The 23,756-nt window shown below is 41.3% G+C and overlaps 1 protein-coding gene across 1 annotated transcript in view; it reads right to left on the reverse strand.

The window, feature by feature from the left end:
• Positions 1–4,947: 4,947 nt before the first annotated feature.
• ANO4 (anoctamin 4) overlaps positions 4,948–23,756 on the reverse strand; it is a 129,939-nt gene continuing 111,130 nt past the window's right edge. The window contains exons 20-27 of the mRNA XM_054988549.1: positions 21,736–21,833; positions 20,466–20,608; positions 18,673–18,825; positions 16,598–16,745; positions 8,292–8,411; positions 7,167–7,272; positions 6,056–6,251; positions 4,948–5,294 (exon numbers count right to left, since the gene is read on the reverse strand). Of these exons, the coding sequence (XP_054844524.1) occupies positions 6,060–6,251; positions 7,167–7,272; positions 8,292–8,411; positions 16,598–16,745; positions 18,673–18,825; positions 20,466–20,608; positions 21,736–21,833 (960 nt within the window). The 3' untranslated portion in view covers positions 4,948–5,294; positions 6,056–6,059. The remainder of the gene's footprint in view (positions 5,295–6,055; positions 6,252–7,166; positions 7,273–8,291; positions 8,412–16,597; positions 16,746–18,672; positions 18,826–20,465; positions 20,609–21,735; positions 21,834–23,756) is intronic.

Consider the following 23,756-nt stretch of genomic DNA (forward strand, 5'->3'; position numbering starts at 1 on the left):
CACAGGTTTTCTCCCTGTTCCTCTGAGACAAGGTATCCCTTGATGCACTTTCTCTTTGCGCACTTTCTGTTTGCAGTAAAATTTGGCCATTGTTTCCAATGGGAAACATGATTCGGGGCTTTCCCGGAGCCTGGGGGAGTCATTTTTAGACTGAATTTTACCAAATTTGCTGGGAACCTACTCCTCCTAACTGTCCTCTAACAACCCCCATGTTTCAGGGAGATTGGACCCTAGGGGGCTATGTTATGGCCTTGCAAAGAAGGTGCCCCCAGCTACCTTGTTTGTTTCTATTGTGGGGAAAAACTGACTCTCAAGGCACATGGATCATGGCTGCCATGGCCACAGGCACACTCTCAATTACAATCTACACACCAGACAGCCTAACAGAACAAAACCGTAGCCCCCCCCAAAATCCAAGTCGCACCCCCCCCCCCCCCGCCAGCAGGCTGACCAGCAACTCTCTATACTGATTAATATTAGGTTGTCATGTATACTTTTGATGTGTGTTTGCCCTAATCAAAAGCAAACATTAATAACTGCTTCTCAGTGAAGGGTTTCCCAAATAAAAATGCCCAGAGTCATGTACAATTGCTCAGTTAGACAATATCGAAGAGTCTTTACTAGATGGCTATGACTAGAGCAATTTAAACTACTACCATCTCATACTACAAAGAGAATTTTTTACTAAGCATCTTCTCAGATCAAAGTTTATTTATTTATTTATTATTTACTTATGTCATTTATAGTCTGCCTTTCTCACTGAGACTCAAGGCAGATTACACAGTGTGAGATTAGTCCAGTCAATATCAGGAACATTTCCATAAACAATGCCATAGGGTAAATAGATACAAGTTCACAAAGACATAGCCTTAGTAGGAATCCAGTACAACATATAGTGGTGAGGTCTACGGTTCCTAACTCATTAGTGGCTCATCTGAGATCCCCTCCCTACAATACAGCCCTCCTATCTGAGTAAAAAGCCTTTTTGAATAATTTTGAGGGTCTTTGTATGAAAAAATGCTGTAAATTAATTTTCAGTCAGACTTTTACTTCCATGAGTGACATTTAGAAGCCCAAATGACTGTGAATGCCATGTTCCCATGAGTCATAAAGATAATTCTATTTAAAAGGGAAATCTACACGAAACAGAGTTGGATTAACAGATAGGCCCAGCAACATGAGAGCTCTTTTCCAACCTAGCTGTCTGCCAGATGCAGTGATTGGTAGGTAGCTATAGAATGTCATAGCTAAAGTTAAAATATTTAAAGTTAGATACTTCAAATTCATGTTACTTTTTTTAAAAAAGAGAGACGAGAATATATAAAGAAGTTTAATATTTTATTGATTTTTTAGCTCATGCCATATTTGGTATTGGATATTTGGGGAGATTTTCGAGGACTCTTTGTGGTTGGGACCTACAGTGGGACCTTAAGTTAAGTTAGAATCATGGTATCATACATTTGTAAAGTAAGTGATGAGACCAAGCTCAGAATTTTATGTTAACCAGGAATTTTTTTACCATCTGCTATAATACCATGCAAGTAGCTTATACCTATAATATGGCACAAACAAGTACAGGAAATAAAGACAGTTACAGGAAATAAGAATAGTTTTCACAGTTCAAAATACAGATAAATGAAATAATCTCTACCCTATGTAGAGTCTGGATGAAAACAATTTTCCTGCCTCCCTTCTCCCAAAACAGCTCTAAAGGAGGGACATCCAGCAATAACATGAGGGGGAACTGGAGGGCAGCCAGCGTTTGGGCTCTCAGAGGAAGCAAATGGCCGCATGCAAGGCCCTGCAAGAAGAGCTGCTTGCTCTCTACCAAGACAGCCCTGAAGAGATAAACAAGTGTATTTTCATAGCATTGTCTATTGCAGCAAAGACAGCAGTTCCCTTAGGAAATGGGCACCTTCCCTGACAATCCAGGAACCTTCCCATACTTTTTTAGCTCCTTGCATAGCCAGAAACTACTTTTTTCTCAGTCAGTGACATCGGTGGAGTCTGGGTGCTGTTTCTCAAACCAGCACTAGAGGGCTGCTCTCAATCACTCTTTGCAGCAAGTTCTCCCCTCGCCCCCCCACAATTTTTAGTAATTTCTCACTAAGGTCTGATCTTGGGGGATGGTTAAGAAGATCCTTATAGAGCATTTCAGGAGAGGCACAGGATACAATGTGGTTGCAGAGCCTCTTTGAATCCGACCCCCTCACCTCAGCAAATATCTCGCATTTAACAGGACAACCACTCCCCTTGCAAGCTTCTACTACACATCTGGCCGTGACTTACAGAGTCCTGCTCTTCCACCACAGGCTATGCTTTGTCTTCGACTCTTTATGGCCTCTTCTCAGCAGTACACTGAATCCAGAAGTACACTGTACCCAGAAGCTGCCCCCTCCTTTGTGTGTGTGTGTGTGTGTCCATAATTCCATTCCTCTGATCTCCAAAACTTGAGCAAGTCTTCAGATGAGCAATACTCAAGTTTCCTGGTCCCAGCCTCCCCTTCTGATACATCTAAGATGATTTATCCTGTCACCCAGGCTGTGCTCCAAACACTTTGGGTCCCTCCAGTAGATACCCCAGATGCTGTCAATTAGTTTCCAGCGTAGTTATATATAAGACAGGAAACAGGAAAATAGACTGCCCAATCTAGGGCCTGCGAGTCTACTGCCTTTAAGGATCTTCTTGTAGAAACCAAGGACAAGAAGCAACTAAGCTTTGAGTCTTCAAGAAGGACAACTGAAGACAATCTAGATTAAGTCCCTTCAGATCAAAGTTCAAATACAGAGACAGCAGATTCACTCAATCCACTTGGAATAGATCCACATTCTAGACAAGGAATTTTGCCTCAGGAGACTTTCATTCCTTTGCAAATAAATAGGTAAAGTAACCACATTCTGCTTGCTTTTCAAATGGGAGGACACCTACATCCGTTGCAGGCCTGGTGACCATGTCTTTAGATCAGCAAGTGCAATAAAGGATTCTAGAATGCTATTGCATCAAATTCCACTGAGTCCCATGCAACAGATTCATCCTGTCTCCAGGGTCCAAAAAGAATGGCCATTGGAGAGTGATTCTGGGCTTCAAATTACTCAACAACTTGTTCAAAAATCACAAGATAGAGATGGAAGCAGGCAAAATAATTATGGAAAACATTATCACTGAGACATTTATTTGCCCTTGTTACACCTCACTGACCAATGACCAGTGAGGTGGTTGTTGACATCTGGCATATTCCAAGCTCTCTTTTGCTTTTAAGAGTTTATCTATTACATGCTCAGTGTATGTAGTGGCCAGTGGCACTGACAAACTGATTAGCTATAAAACAGCTAATGCCCTAGGACTAATCAAAATAATCAGAGCAGTACACCCTGATGGACTCTCTTAAAGCCTCCAAGTTCATGAAGACCTATTTCAAGGAATTGGCAATTATTGTGGCATACAAGTAAAACTCCATATTGATGATACTGTTCAGCAGTAGCTCTTCCTCACAGGCACATTTCCTTCCATATCAGAAAACTGGTTTAAGAAGAACTATCACATCTGGAACAACTTGATATAATTGAACAGGTGAAATTATTACAATTTATGCCCATAGGAAGTGCCAGCTGAAAGGATTCATCCAACAGAGGAGGAAAGTCATAAATAATGTTTGTTGGACCAGCAGTCTACATTCATTTTTATAGGTAGCATTCTGCCACACAGAATGTCATTGAAGAGTAGAACATTCCTAGAAACAACGCTTATAAATGAATTGCATTGAATGCTGTGGTATATGATGCCCAGAAACATTTGGGTGTGTTTTAACTGAATAAAGGAAATCCCTGTGAGGGTTTTTTCCCCATTAAAGGTTTTTGAAACACTAATCAGTTCAATAAATATATGTAGAATGGAGAAAATCTCCCCATTTCACTAATGAATAAAATAGTACTTTTCAAAAAAGTCCATAAAAGAGATAAAATGTTTGGTTTATATATTTATACTTCTCTATTTGGTTGAAGAATATTAAACATTGTTTTGTTTGAATGTTGTTTAGTATATTTGTAGAAGAACCTTTGTACAAATTATAAATGTTCTATCTCTGTACCAAGTTGTTACAAAGGATATTAAAAATAGACCTAAACCAAAACATATCTTTTCTAATCTAATCCCTCAATGTAAATTTCCTGTGCAAATTGCTGCTCAGTATAGTGGTTCTTGTTTTTCATGCTGATAAACGATGTGAGCCTACATCTAAATATTTTACTCAGTTTACCTTATTTTAGAAGATCCTTGATATTTTAATAGAATTAAGCCTTTAGATTGAGAGAGGGGCTTTTTAATCCTTTTCTGTTGAATCATGTTGCCATTAAAATGCCCCTCTCTCGGTTGTTTTTATTCCTCCTTAGAGAAAAATAAGCGTACTATATCCCCACCTCGAACAGGGTGAAAGCAAATGAGGAGAGGCACAATTTTCATCAGATCAAACAGCAAAATGGGAAAGCTCCTCTTCACCCATCTCTGTTTTCCCACTTCCCACTGCAGACTCAACAGTTTGTACTATGTAGATGGAGGGGAGATCATGATTTACATGTAAGGGACAGTTCTGCCCTTGGGAAACCCATGGTGATGAGCATCTGCTCTGACATTGTCTTTGGACACCCGTCATCACATCAGTTTGTAAAATGACTTCCTAAGACACACAAGCAAGAATTTCATCCATAATTTATTTTAAAGTTTATTGTATTACATTATATCAGTGCTAAATGTGGCTTTATGTTGATGATATTTAAGTGTGGTAATCTGACATTCTTTGCCACAGATGCATTTATTTATTTTTGCTATTTACAAATAAACAATCTCTATATACTTTATATATACTATACATACGAGGTATAGCAAGTCCTCTAAAAAAGAATATATATATATATATATTATATATATATAATATGTAAACAGGGTGTCTGAAGTATGTTATGTCAGTAAGAGATGATAGTCATTGCTGACGTATCCAGATTTGTATGCATATGTACTATCTGAAGACTTGAAAAAGTCACATGGGACATAATGCAAAAAAGTAGCAAACACGGTGAAAAATAGTCCCCATCCCTAGTACACATTTTCTTCCTTTTAAAAACTGGAGTTTACATGTTTGCTTTTTCTAGAATGACTTACGAATAATGATCATATGCCAATTGCAAAGTGATTCCACAGTAGTAAACCTGAAATGTGCTGCCCTGTTTGCTATGTCAGATGTTTGAGGCATGCATTGAGGTTGCATCTTTTTCATTTTCTTGAAGGTAGTTCTTGGAGAGCTGGAAAAAACAAATGACTTTTAGATCTGCTATCTGGAGAAACAAGTAAAAGGAAATCCTACCAAACAGTATTACATCAGGAAAAGTGTGCACACATTAATTTATTAGTGAAAGATATTGGCAATCTAGTTGCAGACTGATAACATGTTAAAGAATGTTAAAAATAAATGTCAACATAATTCAACTAATTAGCTAGTTCTTTTTTCTTAGCTTAGAAGACACAGCTGCCGCTGCAGCCAGTTCTACCAGCTATCTGCTACCTCCAGAATGAAGGAGGTGATTAAAGTTAGGCATTGTTCTGGCCAATTCAATCGACAAATATTGGCACCCTCTACCACCCTCCTGGAAACAAAAGGCCCATGTACACTGACATATCCCCATCCAGCTCTCCTTACCTGGGCAGAGTTCAATCAATTTGCATCTGAATTCAAGGGTGGCTGGATACAGCTACATTTTCTTTCCCCGGTAATGGCCCAACTCACACTACAGAGGGAAGAGGGGACCTTCAACAACACACAGTGTAGGTCAATTCCGCCACAGAGCTGGATGGGTCTTTGTGGGAATGGATCATGCATACGATCTTGGTGTTACAAAGATGCTAAATGTGTAGCAACTCTGACAGTGTGTTGAGCTGAATTGTGGTGTTAAGAGCTCTCTTACTGAATGAAAACAGTTATTCAGACACCTGATTATTGGAAAGTATGTAGAATTCTTAAAATCATTTGGCTCATATTATAGAAATTGAAGTATTTGATACCCACCTACTTATGGCCACTCATTGTTGCATGATTTTCCATTTTTCTTCCTCTCTTTCCGTTCTTTCTGGAGACGCTCCAGTTCCGCTTCATACATCATTTCCTGAATCAGATATTTTTCTCTTCTCATTCGATCTCTTAGATCTTTTGGAAGGTCTGGGATTAAATAGGAAATCAGGTGTTTTATGCAAAAGACGAGGTGCTGGAAAAAAAGTTTTTTAAAATGGGTGAATTCAGCATGGAAACCACAAGTAGAGTGCTATATAAAATGATCATGGGGGAAATTTCATCTTTGTGTGTATACATTCTGATAATGTTCTGTATTATATAATTGTTAACGCAAACATTTCCACTGAGTATAAGATTATTGTTGGTAAAAAATCACTCACCAATTATACTTTTCTGTTTAGAAAATTACATGTCTCTTTAAAGAGATCAAGGGCTTTTCTCTATTTTTTATGACAACCAAATGATATGATGTCAAGGAAAAACCTACCAGGCACTCCCACAGTTACATAATGACTGGTCAGTCTTACTTAACAGTGTCCATCAATTTCAAAAAAGAAATCAAATAGCTTTTAAAAGAGACTGGTGTATAGTGACCAAAATTAAAGACCTTTAATTATGGTCCTTTGGTATTTCACTGAAAACACTGTACTTAAAATGTGCTTAACTTCAGTGGAATTGCATGTTTAAGTCAATAAGCTACTACATGGGACTAATGGCATGGGACGATCCAAGAACAATTGTATTTCAGTCCTTTTATTTTGAAGGCTTTAGGTAAGTAAAATTCATCTAACATTATGAAGCTGTCAACCAAAAAGGAGGAAATCAAAACATCAGGTGGTCCTTCTGATTATGCATTTCGTATGTCACATCTTTTTCAGTCCTCTAAAATCCGAACACTGGATTTGGGACTTGATGCCTGAAATGGTTTTTGATAGCCAGCATGCTATGCTAGAAATGGGATCTCTTGCATAAGAGCAACTAGGACATGCTTATTTTGTCCTATGCAACTCTACTGTAAAATTAAATTTGATTTCAAAATAATCTACATCAAATTTGAAGTTTCATACACTCTTATATTTTGCAAGTCTGTGTCAGTCCTAAATCTTACCTCAAATACAATAATAAATGCCAACCGTGCAGCTAAGACATGCCAGAACTGTAGTGTGTAGCCATAGGGCACTGGAGAATGAGGAGGGTCACGATAGTCTCTGTACCTAACACCAAACAGAAAGACACTTTTTTCTCCATTGCGATGAGATATAAGGAAGAACTGTGCACATGCACACACCCCTCTCCAATACTGTAACGCAACTTGTAGGGTGATAACTAAGCTTATCATGGACCCTGATCTCCATCTCCAGATCAGCATAAATTCATATACTACTACTGGTAGCTAAGAGGGTTGTGGAGTGGAGAAACAGCCAGTCTTCACTGGAACACTCAATCACCCCCCTCCTCGTGATGCAAGGGGCTTCAGGAATAAACAGGAACTTGCTACAGTGATTAACATTTTTGAATACTGGATGACAGGGCCTGACACCAAGAGCTGGATATTCTGCAATCTGCTTGCAGAAACAAGGTTGATGGATGATATCACTGTAAGTTACACATCAACAAGTGTCCAAGACATGAACAAAGTTCTTCCAGCCAAATGCTTCAGTCAGATAAATAATGCAATAATGCAATAATTTCAACTTTGTATAAAATCACTGAAGGGGTAAATGACCACCCCTTAATTATGCTTCTCACCTAAACTCCTCCCTATCCCTGTGTCCCACCCTGACCTCCTTCCTCATTTCTGGCATTAAGCAGGGGAGGTAGGGAGGTAAGGTAGGCAACTGCCACAAATGCCCTGCCTTGCTTCCACTTCACCATACTAACATGGTTGTTCTTAAGGTATCTTCCTTGCCTTGAAGACAGAATGAAGAGAATAAAGCAGTGGGACAGGCAGCCAAACCTGTACTATGGCAGCATTGCAAAGTGACCATGTGATAGTTTACTGGCTCTCTGCATTCGCTGCCCTTCCAAGCCTCTCTGGTCAGTTTCAGATGGTCTCTCAAGCATTTCTCATTTAGGATGGGGGTTTTTTTGGCCATAGTTTGTACTGTTGTTTAATTTACTTTTTAAAGAAGTTGTTGATCACCGTGAGAGGGCACTTTAGAAACAAATACATATATTCAACAAGGGGGAAAAATGATTCACATGGTTGTGTTGCTTACATACATTGCTTTACCTGCAATATTTTAATGGTGAGCCAGAGAACTCGCTTCCATTTGATGCTGGTTCCGAACGATGTTCAAAGTCAGACACTAGAAATACTGATAAACTTGCATTAACATAGCCAACCATACACCTAGGAGATAAGAAAGTCTTTAGTCAAACATTGTCTTTAGTCTTTAGCCAGGCAATTTTGCAGATGCTTGGACAGTAAAACTCACATCCAAGGTTCAGATTATCTGAATTGTCATCTGTTAATGCTGAACAAGCTGGGAAAGGCTGTTTGCTCATCAGCCTCTATGAGAATGGTGGTATCTAGTTGACACAGAACCAGCCTAGGTCAGTGGATGAGATTTATGGGCAGTGGGTGCCTGGAGAGAAGTTAGTAAGTGGTTCTCCTCAAACAAAGTCCAGGTGATCTGGAAACTGGTTGCTGAGATAATAATATATTATCATTCGATTTATATACTGCCCTTCAGGACAATTTAATGCCCACTCAGAGTGGTTTACAAAATATGTTATTATTATCCCTACAACAACAAACACCCTGTGAGGTGGGTGGGGCTGAGAGCGCGCCTAGAAGCTGTGACTGACCCAAGGTCACACAACTGGCTTGAAGTGGAGAAGTGGGGAATCAAGCCCAGTTCTCCAGATTAGAGTCCTGCACTCTTAACCACTACACCAAACTGGCTCATAATAGCAAATAGATATGAAGTATCTAAAAGCATTCAAAGATGTTTACAATGTTTCCACGGTTATTTCAGATTTCTTGCTTGTACCTCTGTGGGAGAAACCCACTATACCTATTCCCTCAGTGAAGGCTTGCTTTGAAAATAATAGTTATACAATTATTTTTAACAGAAATTCTTGATCTGTTTTGAAAAAACATTTATATGGCTATTCATTCTTTTGAGCCCTAACTCAACTGAACCACAGGAGGTGTACCTCACTTTCCAACATTTTTATAATAACAACAATAATAATAACCACCATTTAGGACAACTTAACACCCACTCAAAGCAGTTTACAAAGTGTGTTGTTTTTATTCTCACAACAATCACCCTGTGAGGTGGGTGGGACTGAGAGAGCTCTGGGAGAGCTGTGACTAGCCCAAGGTCTCCCAGCTGGCTTCAAGTGGAGGAGTGGGGAATCAAATCCAGCTCTCCAGATTAGAGTCGTGCTGCTCTTGACCATTACACCAAACTGGCTTATGACATCCACATTGTTTGTATCAATTCTTTTTTCCCACTGCAAGTTTTTTTCTGACCTCATTTAAAATGTATGATAATGAAATATTAGCTTGATCATCAAGTTTGCATTTTCGAAGAGTAATACAATACCCCTAAAATATCTACAAAGCAGGAGTGGGTAACACTTAGTAAACTGGCTGGATTAACTTCCCAAGGCTTTTCACCTGAGCAATGAAGTGATTTTCAGAGATCAAGATCTTTGCTGCAGGAATAATGAATAGTTTTGGAAAGTGCTGCTATTTGTGAGCAGATCTAAGAAATTAAATTAATGAAGGCAAAAAATCAGGCTGGAAGAAGGTAAGAGCTCTGATGCATTAGACCATCTAATTCACTATCCTGTTTCTTACAGCAGCCAACCAAATGCCTCTGAGAGCCTCGCTACAAGTGACATTTTACACGTGAAGGGCACTTGATCATTTTCGCAAGTCTTTCTGGGAACTGAATTCCCTCCTCCCCCTTTTCCTTCTGTTCCTTCCCCTCTCTGTTAGAATGGCTGCCTGAAAAGTCAGAGAAAGCCTGCGGCAACAGCAGCTTTTGCAAATCATTCCTCCGGTCACAAGCCTGCTCTCAATGCTCTTTGGGGGTGGGCAGCTACAACTTTCTCAGCTTTCTCCAGAGCATTCCCCACCCCCCAGCAAGATGATTTGCAAAAGCTGCTGTTGCTGTAGGCTTTCTCTGTCTCTTCAGGCAGCCATTCTAACAGAGAGAGGAAGGAACAGAAGGAAAAGGGGTGGGGGAGAGGGACTTCAGTTCCCAGAAAGACTTGCGAAAATGATCATGTGCCCTTCACGTGTAAAATGTCACTTGTAGCGAGGCTGAAGTCAACAAGCACAGCATGAAGGTGTCAGCCATACCCTGCTGTTTACACCCAGTATTCAGAGGTATAGTGCCTCTGGACATGGAGATTTTAACTATTATGGTAAAAAGAAATCATGTACGAATAAAAAAAAACATGTATGAGTCACTTTCAGTAACAAGACTGCTCACAACAGCAAGATGCTACTACTAACTTTAATGATTAAAAACTCTGTTAAAGTCCAGACTTTTTTTGCTACATTATTTCCATTGCTCCTGTACATTCAGGCCATTAGATCTGGCGACAGTAAAGAGTTACCTGCTTCTGCTATAAAGATAACCTAGCAACAACAGAACAGGCTGAAAAACCTTATTTGGTACAATTCTGAACATTGTTTTTATTTTGCTGGCATAAAAGATTAAGGAAGCCAAAAACTGAGCTGACACTTGGAATATCTAACTCTATATAATGTTAGCAAAGAGAGACAGGAGCCCATCATCTCAAAATCAGGTTCAGCTCCACATTAATAGACAATTTTATACAACTCATTATGGAAGCAGAACATTTGTTTCCCCTCCAGCATGTACTGAAGTGACAATCCTTGACAGACTAATGAGTTAGCTGCCCTGCCAATCACAAACTGTAACTTCAACTGTTCATTTTCTGCCACACTGACAAAACTGCCGTGACATTCAAAATATGCCAAAAATAAAACCACCAACAAAACTTCCTCCTGTGTATCAGAAAGGGAAACTAATATAACAGTGTCTTATGAAAGAGACACTTTGTGAAATGTGGTGTAGCACACTAGGTTAAAATGTTAATGCACCCACTGGCTGCATAGTTATCCTTTTATGTTCACATAAAAGGCTACACTGTGCTGATAAAAGTGTAAACTTTTAAAATGCATACATAAATTGCATTGGTACTGTATCTTTCTGCTCTTTCTTAAAGAGCACGCTAAAGAACCATATGCATGACCTCCCTCAACCTTTGGCATCAGGGATAAAAGTCAGAATGGGATAGCTAAAAGTGACAAATGGTGCTACTAACAAGTCTCCATTTTGTTGGCTTTTCTCTCTCCCTTTCTATCTTGGCAACCAAGACCAACTCTTCTCTGCCAGATATATAAGCCCGCCCCCCCTCCAATGGAGCCACTTTCAATACAAAGGCTTAGAGCCAGTAGAAAGGGGCATAATTCTGCATTATCTCATCATGCTCACTGGAAACAAAGGCAGCTCCAGAGAAAAACAAGCCACTGCCTTTGTCACTCCCATTAATACGGACCTCCCAGTAATTAAGCATAAATATTACCAGTGATCACTGATAAAGACCTAGACTTTCACTTAGCATTTTTGTCTAAAATTTATCGATTCACACTGACCCAATATGAGTCAGTCAAAATATCCTCTAAAAGTCCGACTTCAAAGGTGTAAGTAAGACTTCCTCCATCCGGAGACTTTCCCTCTTCCTTATTTGGAAACATTCCTAGCCTGGAAACTACTTTCTTGTCACCATCCTCCAGTCACAGAGCATTCCTCATCTGGATCCATTCTCCGAGGCCAGGAAAGAGAATATTTTTCCATTCATGCTCCATTCATCTAACTGAAACCAGAATCAGCCCCAAATTGTAAGTTTCTCCTGGTTTCCTCCTTGACTGCACTTACAACGGTTTACCTGTTTCTGGCACATGTTATTTGCCTCCTCCTGCTCATTACTCTTTCCCTTTGGTTTACCCTTTGGGATTACAGGTGGCCCAGATGTTTGCAACCCTTGCCTGAGTATTTAGAGCTCTGTCTGAAAGCTGCTTGGATGGGTCATTATAAGCCATTCTTCACTCTCTTGTTCTACCTCTAAGATGGCTTGTTCTCCTCTTCTTGAGACACACTGCACAGTGTGTTAGGTAGGCATCTGCAGTACTGTATCTTTGCACAGACATTCTAATGTTGTGTATTATAAATATACAAGTGGGGATCTGCAAGGACATGCAGGGGGGCATTCTATTTCCCCCTCCCCCACCTTGTCCTCTTTCCCTTCCCTGCCCCCCATAGCCTTACCCCCTTTTCTCCTTACTTCTCTCTTTCCCACCTACCTTGGTCTCCCCCCATCTTTACCTTTCCCCTTCCCTGTCTCTGGCAGCATTTCCCTTGTGGCCCAGTTGTGTGGTGCCAACTGAGCAGGACCCAGTTGCATGGTAGGGAACCTGTAACGACTTGCTGGGGTGTTTCATTCTCCACTGTATCCCCTTCCCCACACTATTTCCTCTTTTCCTCTTCATGGCAGCTTCCATATGCTCATCTTTCTTTACATCTTTCTTTCTTCAAATTTACTAAACAACTTACCTTTTATCTGCCTCCCATCTTCGTCTATATTTCATTTAAAAGCTGCCCTTTTTCGCAATGGGGATGCAAAGCAGCTTACATTATGCTTCCTGCCTCCATATTATCCTCACAACAACCCTAAGAGGCAGGTTAGGCTGAGAGTTTATGACTGGATTAAAGCCACCCAAGTGAGCTTCCATGACAGAGTGGTAATCTGAACCTGGGTGTCTCAGATCCTAGCCTGACGCTATAACCACTACACAATGCTGGCTTTCATGGAGTGGCTGCTGTTGGAAAGTAGCAAGCAGCCAGGCTCGGATGAGTCATGCAAGTCTTGTGGTATCAAGTCATCTGGTGGTTGTTTCTGAGCCTGGCCCCAATGAGTCCTCCTTCAAAGGTGAAAACAGCCCTGGAAAGGGCCCTGCCCCCTCTCCCTGTGCCTTTAACTGATATAAGTCGGGAATAGTGGTTATGTTATTATGGTTGCCTAGCAACAGCCACTGAGGGCATCTGGTTAAAGCCACAGGTGCTAATTTTATCATTTTGGGTTTTCTTTACCCCCCCCCCAATGTATTTTTTTAGACTTCTGATTTTTCTACAAACCTGAGGAATTTTTCAGGTATATAGGAGATCTGTCTTGTCCATTTATGACTCCAGTTTCTGGATTTAAGTATCCTCAGATCAGGGCCATTTGGCTATTAGTATATCAGATGCTTGACATTATTATGACTGCCCGAGTGTGCTAATTATTCATCTCAATAAAGGAACTCATATTCAAAGTCTCTGTACTTCTTCCAAACTTATGAAAGGAGCTTTATTGCTTTTTCAAAGGAACACCTTATAGATATTTATGTGTATCATTGTCCAGATGCATTCTCTTTTAGCTAGGGCTGAAACCTAAGTGAGAAGTTCTTAGAAGTGAGTTGGGACTGGGACCAAATGGGAAAGCGGACCTCATTCATAGAGACACATGCCTGTCCAAACATACGGAATAACAATGACTACACCATGAGACAACTATATAAATGGCATCCTAAACAGGGCTTTTTTCAGCAGGAACGCAGTGGAACGGAGTTCCAGAACCTCTTGGAAATGGTCACATGGCCGGTGGCCCCGCCCCCTGATCTCCAGACAGAGGGGAGTTTAGATTGCCCTCTGCACCGCTGGAGTGGCACGGAGGGCAATCTAAACTCCCCTCTGTCTGGAGATCAGGGGGCGGGGCCACCAGCCATGTGACCATTTTCACTTAGGGTGATTTAAACTTTAAAAAACTCCCCCCTTGTTCCAGCTAACCCAAAGTGACGTCATTGTACGGTCCTGAGTTCCAACACTGAGTTCCACCACCTCTTTTCCCAGAAAAAAGCCCTGATCCTAAATATATGAACTTGAGAGGCTAGATATGGCAAAAGGCAAAAAGACCATTCATCAAAATGAACTTGTAAGAGATGGTATCTGAAGTCACCCTAAAATGTTGGCCCCAAAAGAAAAAATCAGGATTTAAGCGCTCAGTAAAAGGAAAGCCACAGTTTTACTAAACAGATCTCACACTATGGTTGTTGTGGGTTTTCCGGGCTGTATTGCCGTGGTCTTGGCATTGTAGTTCCTGACGTTTCGCCAGCAGCTGTGGCTGGCATCTTCAGAGGTGTAGCACCAAAAGACAGAGATCTCTCAGTGTCACAGTGTGGAAAAGATGTTGGCAGGTCATTTGTATCTACTCAGGAGGGGTGGGGTTGAGCTGAGTCATCCTGTAAGAGTTTCCCAGGGTGTGGAATGCTAATGGCGGGAGGCTTCACTGTATCCTGAGGAGGTTCTTTTGCATATGGATTGGTGCTTGATGTGCTAATCTTCTCTGCAGGGCTATTGTCGAGTATAGAGTGTTTTGTTAGCCTGGTGTTTTTCAGAACTGGAAACCATGCTCTGTTCATTCTTAAGGTTTCTTCTTTCCTGTTGAAGTTTTGCTTATGCTTGTGAATTTCAATGGCTTCCCTGTGCAGTCTGACAAAGTAGTTGGAAGTGTTGTCCAGTATTTTGGTGTCCTGGAATAAGATACTGTGCCCTGTTTGAGTTAGGCTATGTTCAGCCACTGCTGATTTTTCAGGTTGTCCAAGTCTGCAGTGTCTTTCATGTTCTTTTATTCTTGTCTGGATGCTACGCTTTGTGGTCCCAATGTAAACTTGTCCACAGCTGCAGGGTATACGGTATGCTCCTGCAGAGGTGAGGGGGTCTCTACTGTCTTTTGCTGATCGTAGCATCTGTTGTATTTTTCGGGTGGGTCTGAATACTGCTTGAAGGTTATGCTTTTTCATAAGCTTTCCCATCTGATCAGTAATTCCTTTGATATATGGCAAAAACACTTTTCCTGTAGGAGACTGTTTTTCCTTGGTTGTTTGATTCATCCTTGGTTTGATTGCTCTTCGGATTTCATTTCTGGAGTAGCCATTTGCCTGAAGTGCGTGGTTTAGATGATTAATTTCCTCATTGAGAAAGTGCGGCTCACATATCCGTCTTGCGCGATCCACTAATGTTTTCATTATGCCTCTTTTCTGTCGGGGGTGGTGATTGGAGTTTTTGTGTAAGTACCGATCAGTGTGAGTTGGTTTCCTGTAGACCTTGTGACCTAACTGAAAGTTTGCTTTGCGGATGACCAAGGTATCCAGAAATGGGAGTTTTCCCTCGATTTCTTTCTCCATTGTGAATTGTATGTTCCGGTGGATGTTGTTGAGATGATTCAAAAACCCCATCAATTCTTCCTCCCCATGGCTCCAAATGATAAATGTATCATCCACAAGCCGGAACCATACACTAGGTTTGTGGGGTGCTGATTCTAGAGCTGTTTTTTCAAAATGTTCCATGTAGAAGTTTGCTATAACTGGGCTGAGAGGGCTCCCCATGGCCACCCCATCCATCTGTTCATAGAATTCATTATCCCATTGGAAGTAACTGGTTGTCAGACAATGATGGAATAAGGTTGTTACATCCTCTGGGAAAATCTGATTAATAAGTGCAATAGTGTCTTTTACTGGAACCTTGGTAAACAGGGATACAACATCAAAACTGACAAGTATGTCTTGTGGATTGAGTTTCAGAGAACTGATTTTGTTGATGAAATCTGTTGAATCTTTGATGTAAGACGAGGTTTTCCCGATGTGGTCCTGCAGGAGATCGGCCAGATGTCTAGCTAATTCATATGTCAGTGAACCAATGGCACTCACAATGGGTCGGAGTGGGACCGAATCCTTATGTATTTTAGGGAGTCCATATAGTCTGGGTGGCTGTGCTTCTGTCTTGCATAGTTTTCTGTGTGTGTCAGGATGTAGTGAGGAATTCTTGATCAGCGCATTTGTTAGCCTGGTGATTTTGCAGGTGGGATCTCGATTTTGCAGGTGGGATCTCGTTTCCACACCCTGGGAAACTCTTACAGGATGACTCAGCTCAACCCCACCCCTCCTAAGTAGATACAAATGACCTGCCAACATCTTTTCCACACTGTGACACTGAGAGATCTCTGTCTTTTGGTGCTACACCTCTGAAGATGCCAGCCACAGCTGCTGGCGAAACGTCAGGAACTACAATGCCAAGACCACAGCAATACAGCCCGGAAAACCCACAACAACCATCGTTCTCCGGCCGTGAAAGCCTTCGACAATACAGAGATCCCACACTACCTTGAAAGATGACTACAAGGCTGTAATTCAGAAATAATTTATGCAGTTTCATTGCCTCTGATCACCCCAGTACAAGTAAACAGGTTACAACAGCACATTATTCCATTTCTGTACCAAATGTGGGGATATTCCACGCAAAATGATACATGTTTGGCCCAATAAGAGACCTAGAACCCAAACAAGGAGTATGGCAAACAGGAAGACTCCCTAGAGATGCTGATTAAAAAAAAAACATGCTGGAGATGGAAACCTGGATGATCTGATAGCATGTTTCAAAAATCAAAACTTACTTTTGTCCAGCCTCCCCTTGGCCTGCACATGGGCCGTATTTGTAAGCATAAACGAGCCGAGGGATAAAATCCGAAGTTACAGCTATAACAAATGCATTTGTAATAACAGAAAGAATTCCAATGCCTTCTAGAATTCCATACCAGATCCCTGTGCAATGAAGAATAATGATGTGTTAAGTTTCAGGGACAATAATGTAAAAACTAGTGCAAAGGTATATTACCATTTAATATAACAGTCACTATCCACTGTCTTGGTGTAAGTGGTCATGCTATTTGCTACTGATCTGAAGATCATTCTTCCTGTTGATGTGTCTTCAAAGAGAAGGTACATCTTTCATGTAACTCAAGGTGAAGTTCTATTCTTTCTCCATAGACAACAGAGCCCTCCCAGACTCTTCTGTCAATGCCAAAATGGCAAGAAAGCTCTTGACTAATAAATCTATTAGAGCAAAGTTGATCTCTTGTTACTCAATGGGATGGATGCTAAGAGCAACAAATGCTCTCCAGCTCTACTGTGTGAGGTCACTTGGTTAGCAGAACAGAAGAGGAAAGGAGAAAGCACTTTCTTACTATTTCAGCTTTAGTACTGTATACTGTAAGTAGGGTACATCACTTGTCAAAGTTGATAAAGTTGTAGATAGTTATTTTCAAACTATTTTATATACATATCACAAACCCGAGAAAAGCCAATGCACGTTTAAATGTAACTTGCAAAACAATCCTCCGCCCCATCTTGTATGTGTTATGTGTGGCTGAACCTGTGTAGCTTAAGTACATTCTCTGCTGGAATGTTGGTTCCTATGTGGGGGGTCCACATAGGACTCCCCACATAGTAGTTTATCAGGGGCGCCATACACCCAGGTACCTCTTATCTCTGCAGCCACGCCTAGTGCCTTGGAATAATGGGACTTCTTTATCTTTCTGCCCAGTTTGCCCTCAGACTGGAGAGGGGAGGAGGGTTCATGTCACCCCACTCCTTTCCCTCTCCTCTGGGGGCTGCTCTGAAGCTGCTGTCTGTCTCTCTGTTCCTTGCTCACAGCAGAGAGCATCTTCCAGCCAATTCTTCTTGGCCAGGGCTGAAAGGGCCTTACATAGCCCAACCAAGCCTTGCCCAGGCCCTCCTCCCTTGTTCCCTCCCTGTTCGGTCCAGTGGTTGGGCAAGATTTTGATTGTCTGCCTCTGCCTCCAGGATCCACAGAGCCAGGTGTTGCTACTTGGCCCCTCTGGCTGGACATCTTTTCTTGTGATCTCTGTAGACCACCATTCAAAGGCAGGGGCAAGGCTAAGCCTGTCCAGAACCTGACACAGCTTTCGGCACCTGTTGTTGCTGCCCTGCCTGCAATGCAGGCAAAGCTTGGTCAGGCCAGGAGCTCTCCCACAACTGAGAGCATCCGTGCATCGAGGACAACATTACGTGGCAGTGGGGGAAAGTGTAGAGCTGCAGTGCAGGCCGGCTGCCTCTGTACACCCTAGAACAAGATACAATTCATGTCTTCCATTTTAAATGAGCGGGATAAATATGCCCTGTGTTCAGACATTTCCAGTAATCAGATGACTTGGCTGACTTGTATACCAATGATCATGTCAACATACTATTAGTTATGGAAGAACTTAACAATTTGATACCCAAGGGAATGAGGCAAGGCCCAAGTGTACCTAAATAAATACACAGCTTGGTTTTTATAAAGCACATATCCACTCATGGTTGTCACTGTAAATCTCCCCAATGAGGATTGTTAACATGTATGAAAGGGGATCCCAGCATATGTTGTAAGTGCCCCATTTTCAGAATTTTGTTCCTGGGCAACACTGCATGTCCCATCTCCTCCTATAAGAAGCTGGATTGTACAACGTTCTGTCCTAAATGTTCCTTGGCTTTCTTCAGCAGGCTGCTGTCAGGAGGTAAATTTCATGTCTCAAATTTTGAAATAATAATGTTGTATTTTAGCCTTTTTTTTAGTATTTAGAGCATCTTGGACTATAGGTTTCAGCTTTCTATTTGTTGTGGAAATGTCAACTATTCTAATATCTGAGATGATTGTATTCCTGAGTATATATTTAACATAATTGCTTACCTATATCTTTGGCTCTTGAAGCCAATGGCCGTCTCCACTGTGTGACAAATTTGTATGCATCGAGACGAATTTCAATAATATTGTTAAGTAAAGCCAAAAGCGGAGCAAGTGGAAAAGCAGCCACAAAGATGGTTGTGAATCCAAACTGAAGAACTGGGAGGGGAGAAAAATGACACTGTAATGGCAAGTTAGAAAAACACTCCATTCTATCTGTACTTTCATTCCTGGTCACTTGTTACTCATTTTAATTTTTCCTAGATGTTTCTTACTTTGACATTTTTGTTCCTGCTCTGCTCTATAAATGTGCTTATACCTAAATACTAGCAAAGGGAAAAGACACTAAATGACACAAGGAAGGACAAATGGAAGTCCAGATTTCAAACTGAAAAATAAATTTAATTGTGGTTACTTCACCCACTACTTTTCAGTATGCTATAGCAACTATTTGTTAGTAGTTCACCCAAGCAAGCACTTCAGTAGGAGATTGTGGCTTTATTCATTCTTTTTTTTAAAAAAACTCATTTGCAAACAGATGCAATTCCTTATCCGCTAGCTTCCTGTTTCAAACAGCTGGCTGATGTACTTGTATTCTATCATGCCACAAATGGACTAGATCAACTCAGAGGATATTTCAAGGTCCAGCAGGAATAGGAGTTTGGAAGATATTTCTAGCTGCTACCTAAGAGAGGAGGCAAGAAAGTTGTACTCCTCAAGTGAAAATCCTACCCATGGAAAAGCTTTGGGAGATATAAGGCCAAATTTTCAAAAGAGCTGATAACATGCAGGTCTCATTTTCTTTGATATGCCTTTGTAGAATGGGTCCTTTTAATGCAGGACTACCCAGAAACTCAAAAGTTTTACATTCAGTATTCATTTTTGTTAGATTTCACTCCTAGGGTCTGAGCAACATTTCTCAGGTGCAGTTTATTTTGTACATTTTAAATATGTCCAGGGATACCACTTATGTGCCAGGCATCAAGAGAACATTAACTTCATGTGTCTATTCAAGAGACAAGAAATTATAATGAAGCTCCTGGGTAGAGAAGAAATTGAAGGAGGGGGTGGATGAAATGAAGCTAGTCAGAAATTCTGAATTCTGCCCCCCCATTGTCACTTCTTTCAAAGAAAGCAAGAAAGAAAACTCTTATGCTGTACTGTTAGAAATAATTGCTCTAATATAGAAATCAGAGCGCGCACAGTGCTGTACACCAGGGGAAGGCAGACTTGATGTTTCTGGGAGCGACTTAATTTTTTTCAAGAGCCTTCGGAGCTACTAGTTACATAATAACTGCTTGGCAGATGGAGTCAATCACAAAATGGTGGCTCAGTAGATAGAGTCAGGGACAAAATGGCAGCTTGTACCAAACACACAGACTCTCAAGGCAGGTCTGCTCAGGTGGTGAAACATCCATCTGCTGTTTTCCCAAAGGTTTAGACACAGTCAGAGTTGACAGTGGCCATTCTCTGATTGGTAGTGCCAAGCGCACCTGTTTCAGCAGTGTGCTTGCAGTCCTGGGTCTGGGACGCACCATGGTTTATCAAAATGTAATACCCTTTGATATGTATGGAATCCAATATGGAAGAATGGCCAATACATGGATCACCAGGGCAGGATTCAGGTGACTATCTTAATTAGTCCTTTTCCTTGCCCCAAGAAACCATTCTGCATACTTTTAATTGCAGCAAAGCCCCAGAGTATTTTCCAGGATAACTCTATTTCAGGGAGGAGGGAATGATATATGATATGTAAATGACCTTGTCATCAAGCAGATTAAATGAAGAGCTTTCCATACTCATTTCTAGGTATTCATCAAAGAGTCCATAAGCATTCATAGGCTGGAGGTTGTAATCCTTCTCCCATTGTGGGAAGGTTGCTTTTCGGTGGGAGCCATGCTCATGCCGCACTCTTCTTCTGGTCCACCAATTCTGAATTAACCTGCGCGTTTAACATTTTTAAAAGAAAATGTTTTCCAAGTCAGTTTATGGCAACATTACCAGCCTCAGCCACACCATGTCTATGTTCATAGAGCAGGAGAGCAAAGTGTTAACAAGTTCATTCTACTTCCATTGATCCATTCCTCAGAGGGAGGGCCCTGTGGGTTTGGATATCACTGTGCTCGATACATAGACTAGGCTTCCCCTTCCCCTCTTCAGAGGCCACCTATGGGCAGAGAACCCCTATATAGATATTTGAGGGGAAATATAATCAAAATTAAAGCAGTTGAAAATAACATGGGCCAAATTATTCCCTTACATGCAACAAGTAATAAACATCATTATACTTTAACTAAGCAAACCTAGCCAAGGAATTCGAATGTTTTTAATTTCCTATGAATTTTCTATTCTTGAATCCTTTGTGTAATAATCATGTTACAGACTGACATCTTGCTTATTATTATAATTAGCCTTAAACAAAGATTAAGTGTTCTAAAGGCTGCTTCTGCACAACCAGGTTTCTCAACGTGGCATTCCCTGCCGCTGCAAATACAGAGGCATTTCCATTGTCAATAAAGCATCCACATGGAGTTTTCCATACACCTTCTTGCATTAGCCACCACTTTCCTTACATTTCTTTCTCTGCCATGCCACTGCAGGACTTTTTGTGAGCTTTAAAAAATATATTTAGTGTTATAGCTATATATACTGATTTTAAAGAAAGGCTTTCTGGTAGAGCATCAGTAAAAAAGGTGGCTGAGGAGGACTGACAAATGGAAAATAGCACCAATGTGGGCAGCACCTTTAAAAAAACCACACACTTTCCCATCTAGACGCTATGCTAATGCACTTTGACTGCTTTCTTCTTTCATAAAGGATCATAGTAAACCAGGTTTGAGAAAGAATGTGCCAAGGCAAACCGGGAAAGTGTACAATTAGAGTATGATGCCATGTTGGTGCTCCTCATAACAGTGCTTCCATTGAAAGCAAAGGTAGAGAAAAACATCCATGTGAAAGCAACCAAGATATGTCAGCCAAGAGATATTTGCAGGCTCTGCTATCTCATACATTATTTAAACAATGAACTGTAATGGTAATAACAATGTTTATAATATCTTAGTGACATACGGATAGCCCAGTTCCATGAAGTTGTTCCAAGTCTGCTTTAGCACCATTATGATACTCATTTGCATACAGAGATCTATAAGGCATCCACTAGGGTGGCACTGTGTGGGAGAGAAGAAGCAAAGTACGGTTAAAAGAACAAAAATGTTTTAATATTTTGATATTTGTGTAGAATGAAGAGTAACTATCCTACTAAAACCATGTTGCAAATCCAAAATCATTTTCCATAAATGGAGTTCCCACATGGACAGATGCTTTGAGGATCTTCCCAATATGGTGCCTGTAGCATAATTCTGTGCAGGTTTGACCCTCTGTCCAACAGGTGAGAGAGCCAAAAACAATAGACAACAGAACAGTAATACACTCTCAGACAATGAATAGTAAACAACAGTCCAGAAACTATCTGGAGACCTGGGCTGGGTTGTCACCAATATGTGGAGGACACACATCTTTATCTCGTGGTTCTGGCAAATCCCAAGGAGGTAGTAGAAACCCTGAACTGGAGCCTGGAGGCAGTTTTGGGGTGGATGTGGACAAATAAACTGAACATTAATCCCAACTAGACAGAACTCCTAGTGGTGAGCAGAAGGTCTGTGCAGTGATTTAAGGTGTCACCTGGTATTCCTGGATTCTGGCCTACCGCTAGATTGTCAGAGCCTGTTTAACCTGAGTAACACCATGTTTAATTCTGTAGTGTTTAGTCTTTCTTTTCCTCCAGGCCCCAGCACCTGCAAGGAGCCGAGTCCATGGGAAAGGAAACTCTCTTATCTGTCTGCTCGACCTTGGCCAGCGCAACGTGCCTCTGAGAAGCTTTGCTGTGTGAATTCAGGGGGGAGGCTGGGCTTGGGAGTGTGAAATGTAACCACTTTCCCTTCATGAGTCATTCTTGACGATACTTTGGTTAGCCAGGATCTCTATCCTGGAATATGTGGATTGCCTTTTACCAGCTTTGACTGGTTAGCCAGCTTTTGCCTTTCCTGGGTGGAAAAAATCTGGCCAATGCAGTGCATTTCCTAGTTACATTTAAATTAGATTATTATAATATACTCTATATGGGGTTAACCTTAGGGTTGCCAACTGCCATGTGGGGCCCAGAAATCTCCTGGAATTACAACTAATCTCCAGACCACAGACATCTGTTCATCTGGAAAAAAACAACAGCAGCAGCAACAACAACAACATTCAATTTATATACCGCCCTTCAGGACAACTTAATGCCCATTCAGAGTGGTTTCCAAAGTATGTTACTATTATTCCCACAACAACAAACACCCTGTGAGGTGGGTGGGGCTCAGAGAGCTCCAGAGTATTGTGACTAGCCCAAGGTCACCCAGCTGGCTTCAAGTGGAGGAGTGGGGAATCAAACCTGGCTCTCTTAACCACTACACCAAACTGGCTCTCCAGTTTGGAGGGTGGACTCTATGGCATTATACCCCACTGAGGTCCCTCCCCACACCAAACCCCATTCTTCTTAGTCTTCACCCCCTCAGTTTCCAGGAATTTCCCTGCCCAGAATTGGCAACACTTGCTGACCTTGAAAAGTCTTCAGAAGCGTCAGTTGGTACAGCAAGTGAGGCCAGAATATTAATTATAGTGGGTTGTAGGGACCATATCATATTCAAGTTTTGGCCCATCTACACTGGCTTCCAAATTGTTTCTGGGCCCAATTCAAGGTGTTGGTGTTGACCTTTGGCTTCGGACCAGCATACCTGAAGAACCACCTACTTCTATACAAACCTATCTGACTGCTATAGTAGTCTTTTGAGGTCTTGCTTCAGGTGTCCCTGATTTCTGAGATTAGGCAGTGGTAACCCAAGATAGGGCCTTCTCAGTCCTGGCACCAAAACTATGGAACTCTCTTCTCAGGGATATCTGTCTGCCCCTTTTGTTACTGTCTTCCCTTAGCAGGTGAGGACTTACGTTTTGTTTGGCATTCCCTCAGTGATCACTCTATCTGCCCTATGTTTTACTTGCTGCTTTTCTTTGCCTTTATGTATTTCAATCAATCAATCAAAGTTTAATAC

This window comes from Eublepharis macularius, chromosome 9 (assembly GCF_028583425.1).
Source record: "Eublepharis macularius isolate TG4126 chromosome 9, MPM_Emac_v1.0, whole genome shotgun sequence".
In the NCBI taxonomy this organism is placed as follows: domain Eukaryota; kingdom Metazoa; phylum Chordata; class Lepidosauria; order Squamata; family Eublepharidae; genus Eublepharis; species Eublepharis macularius.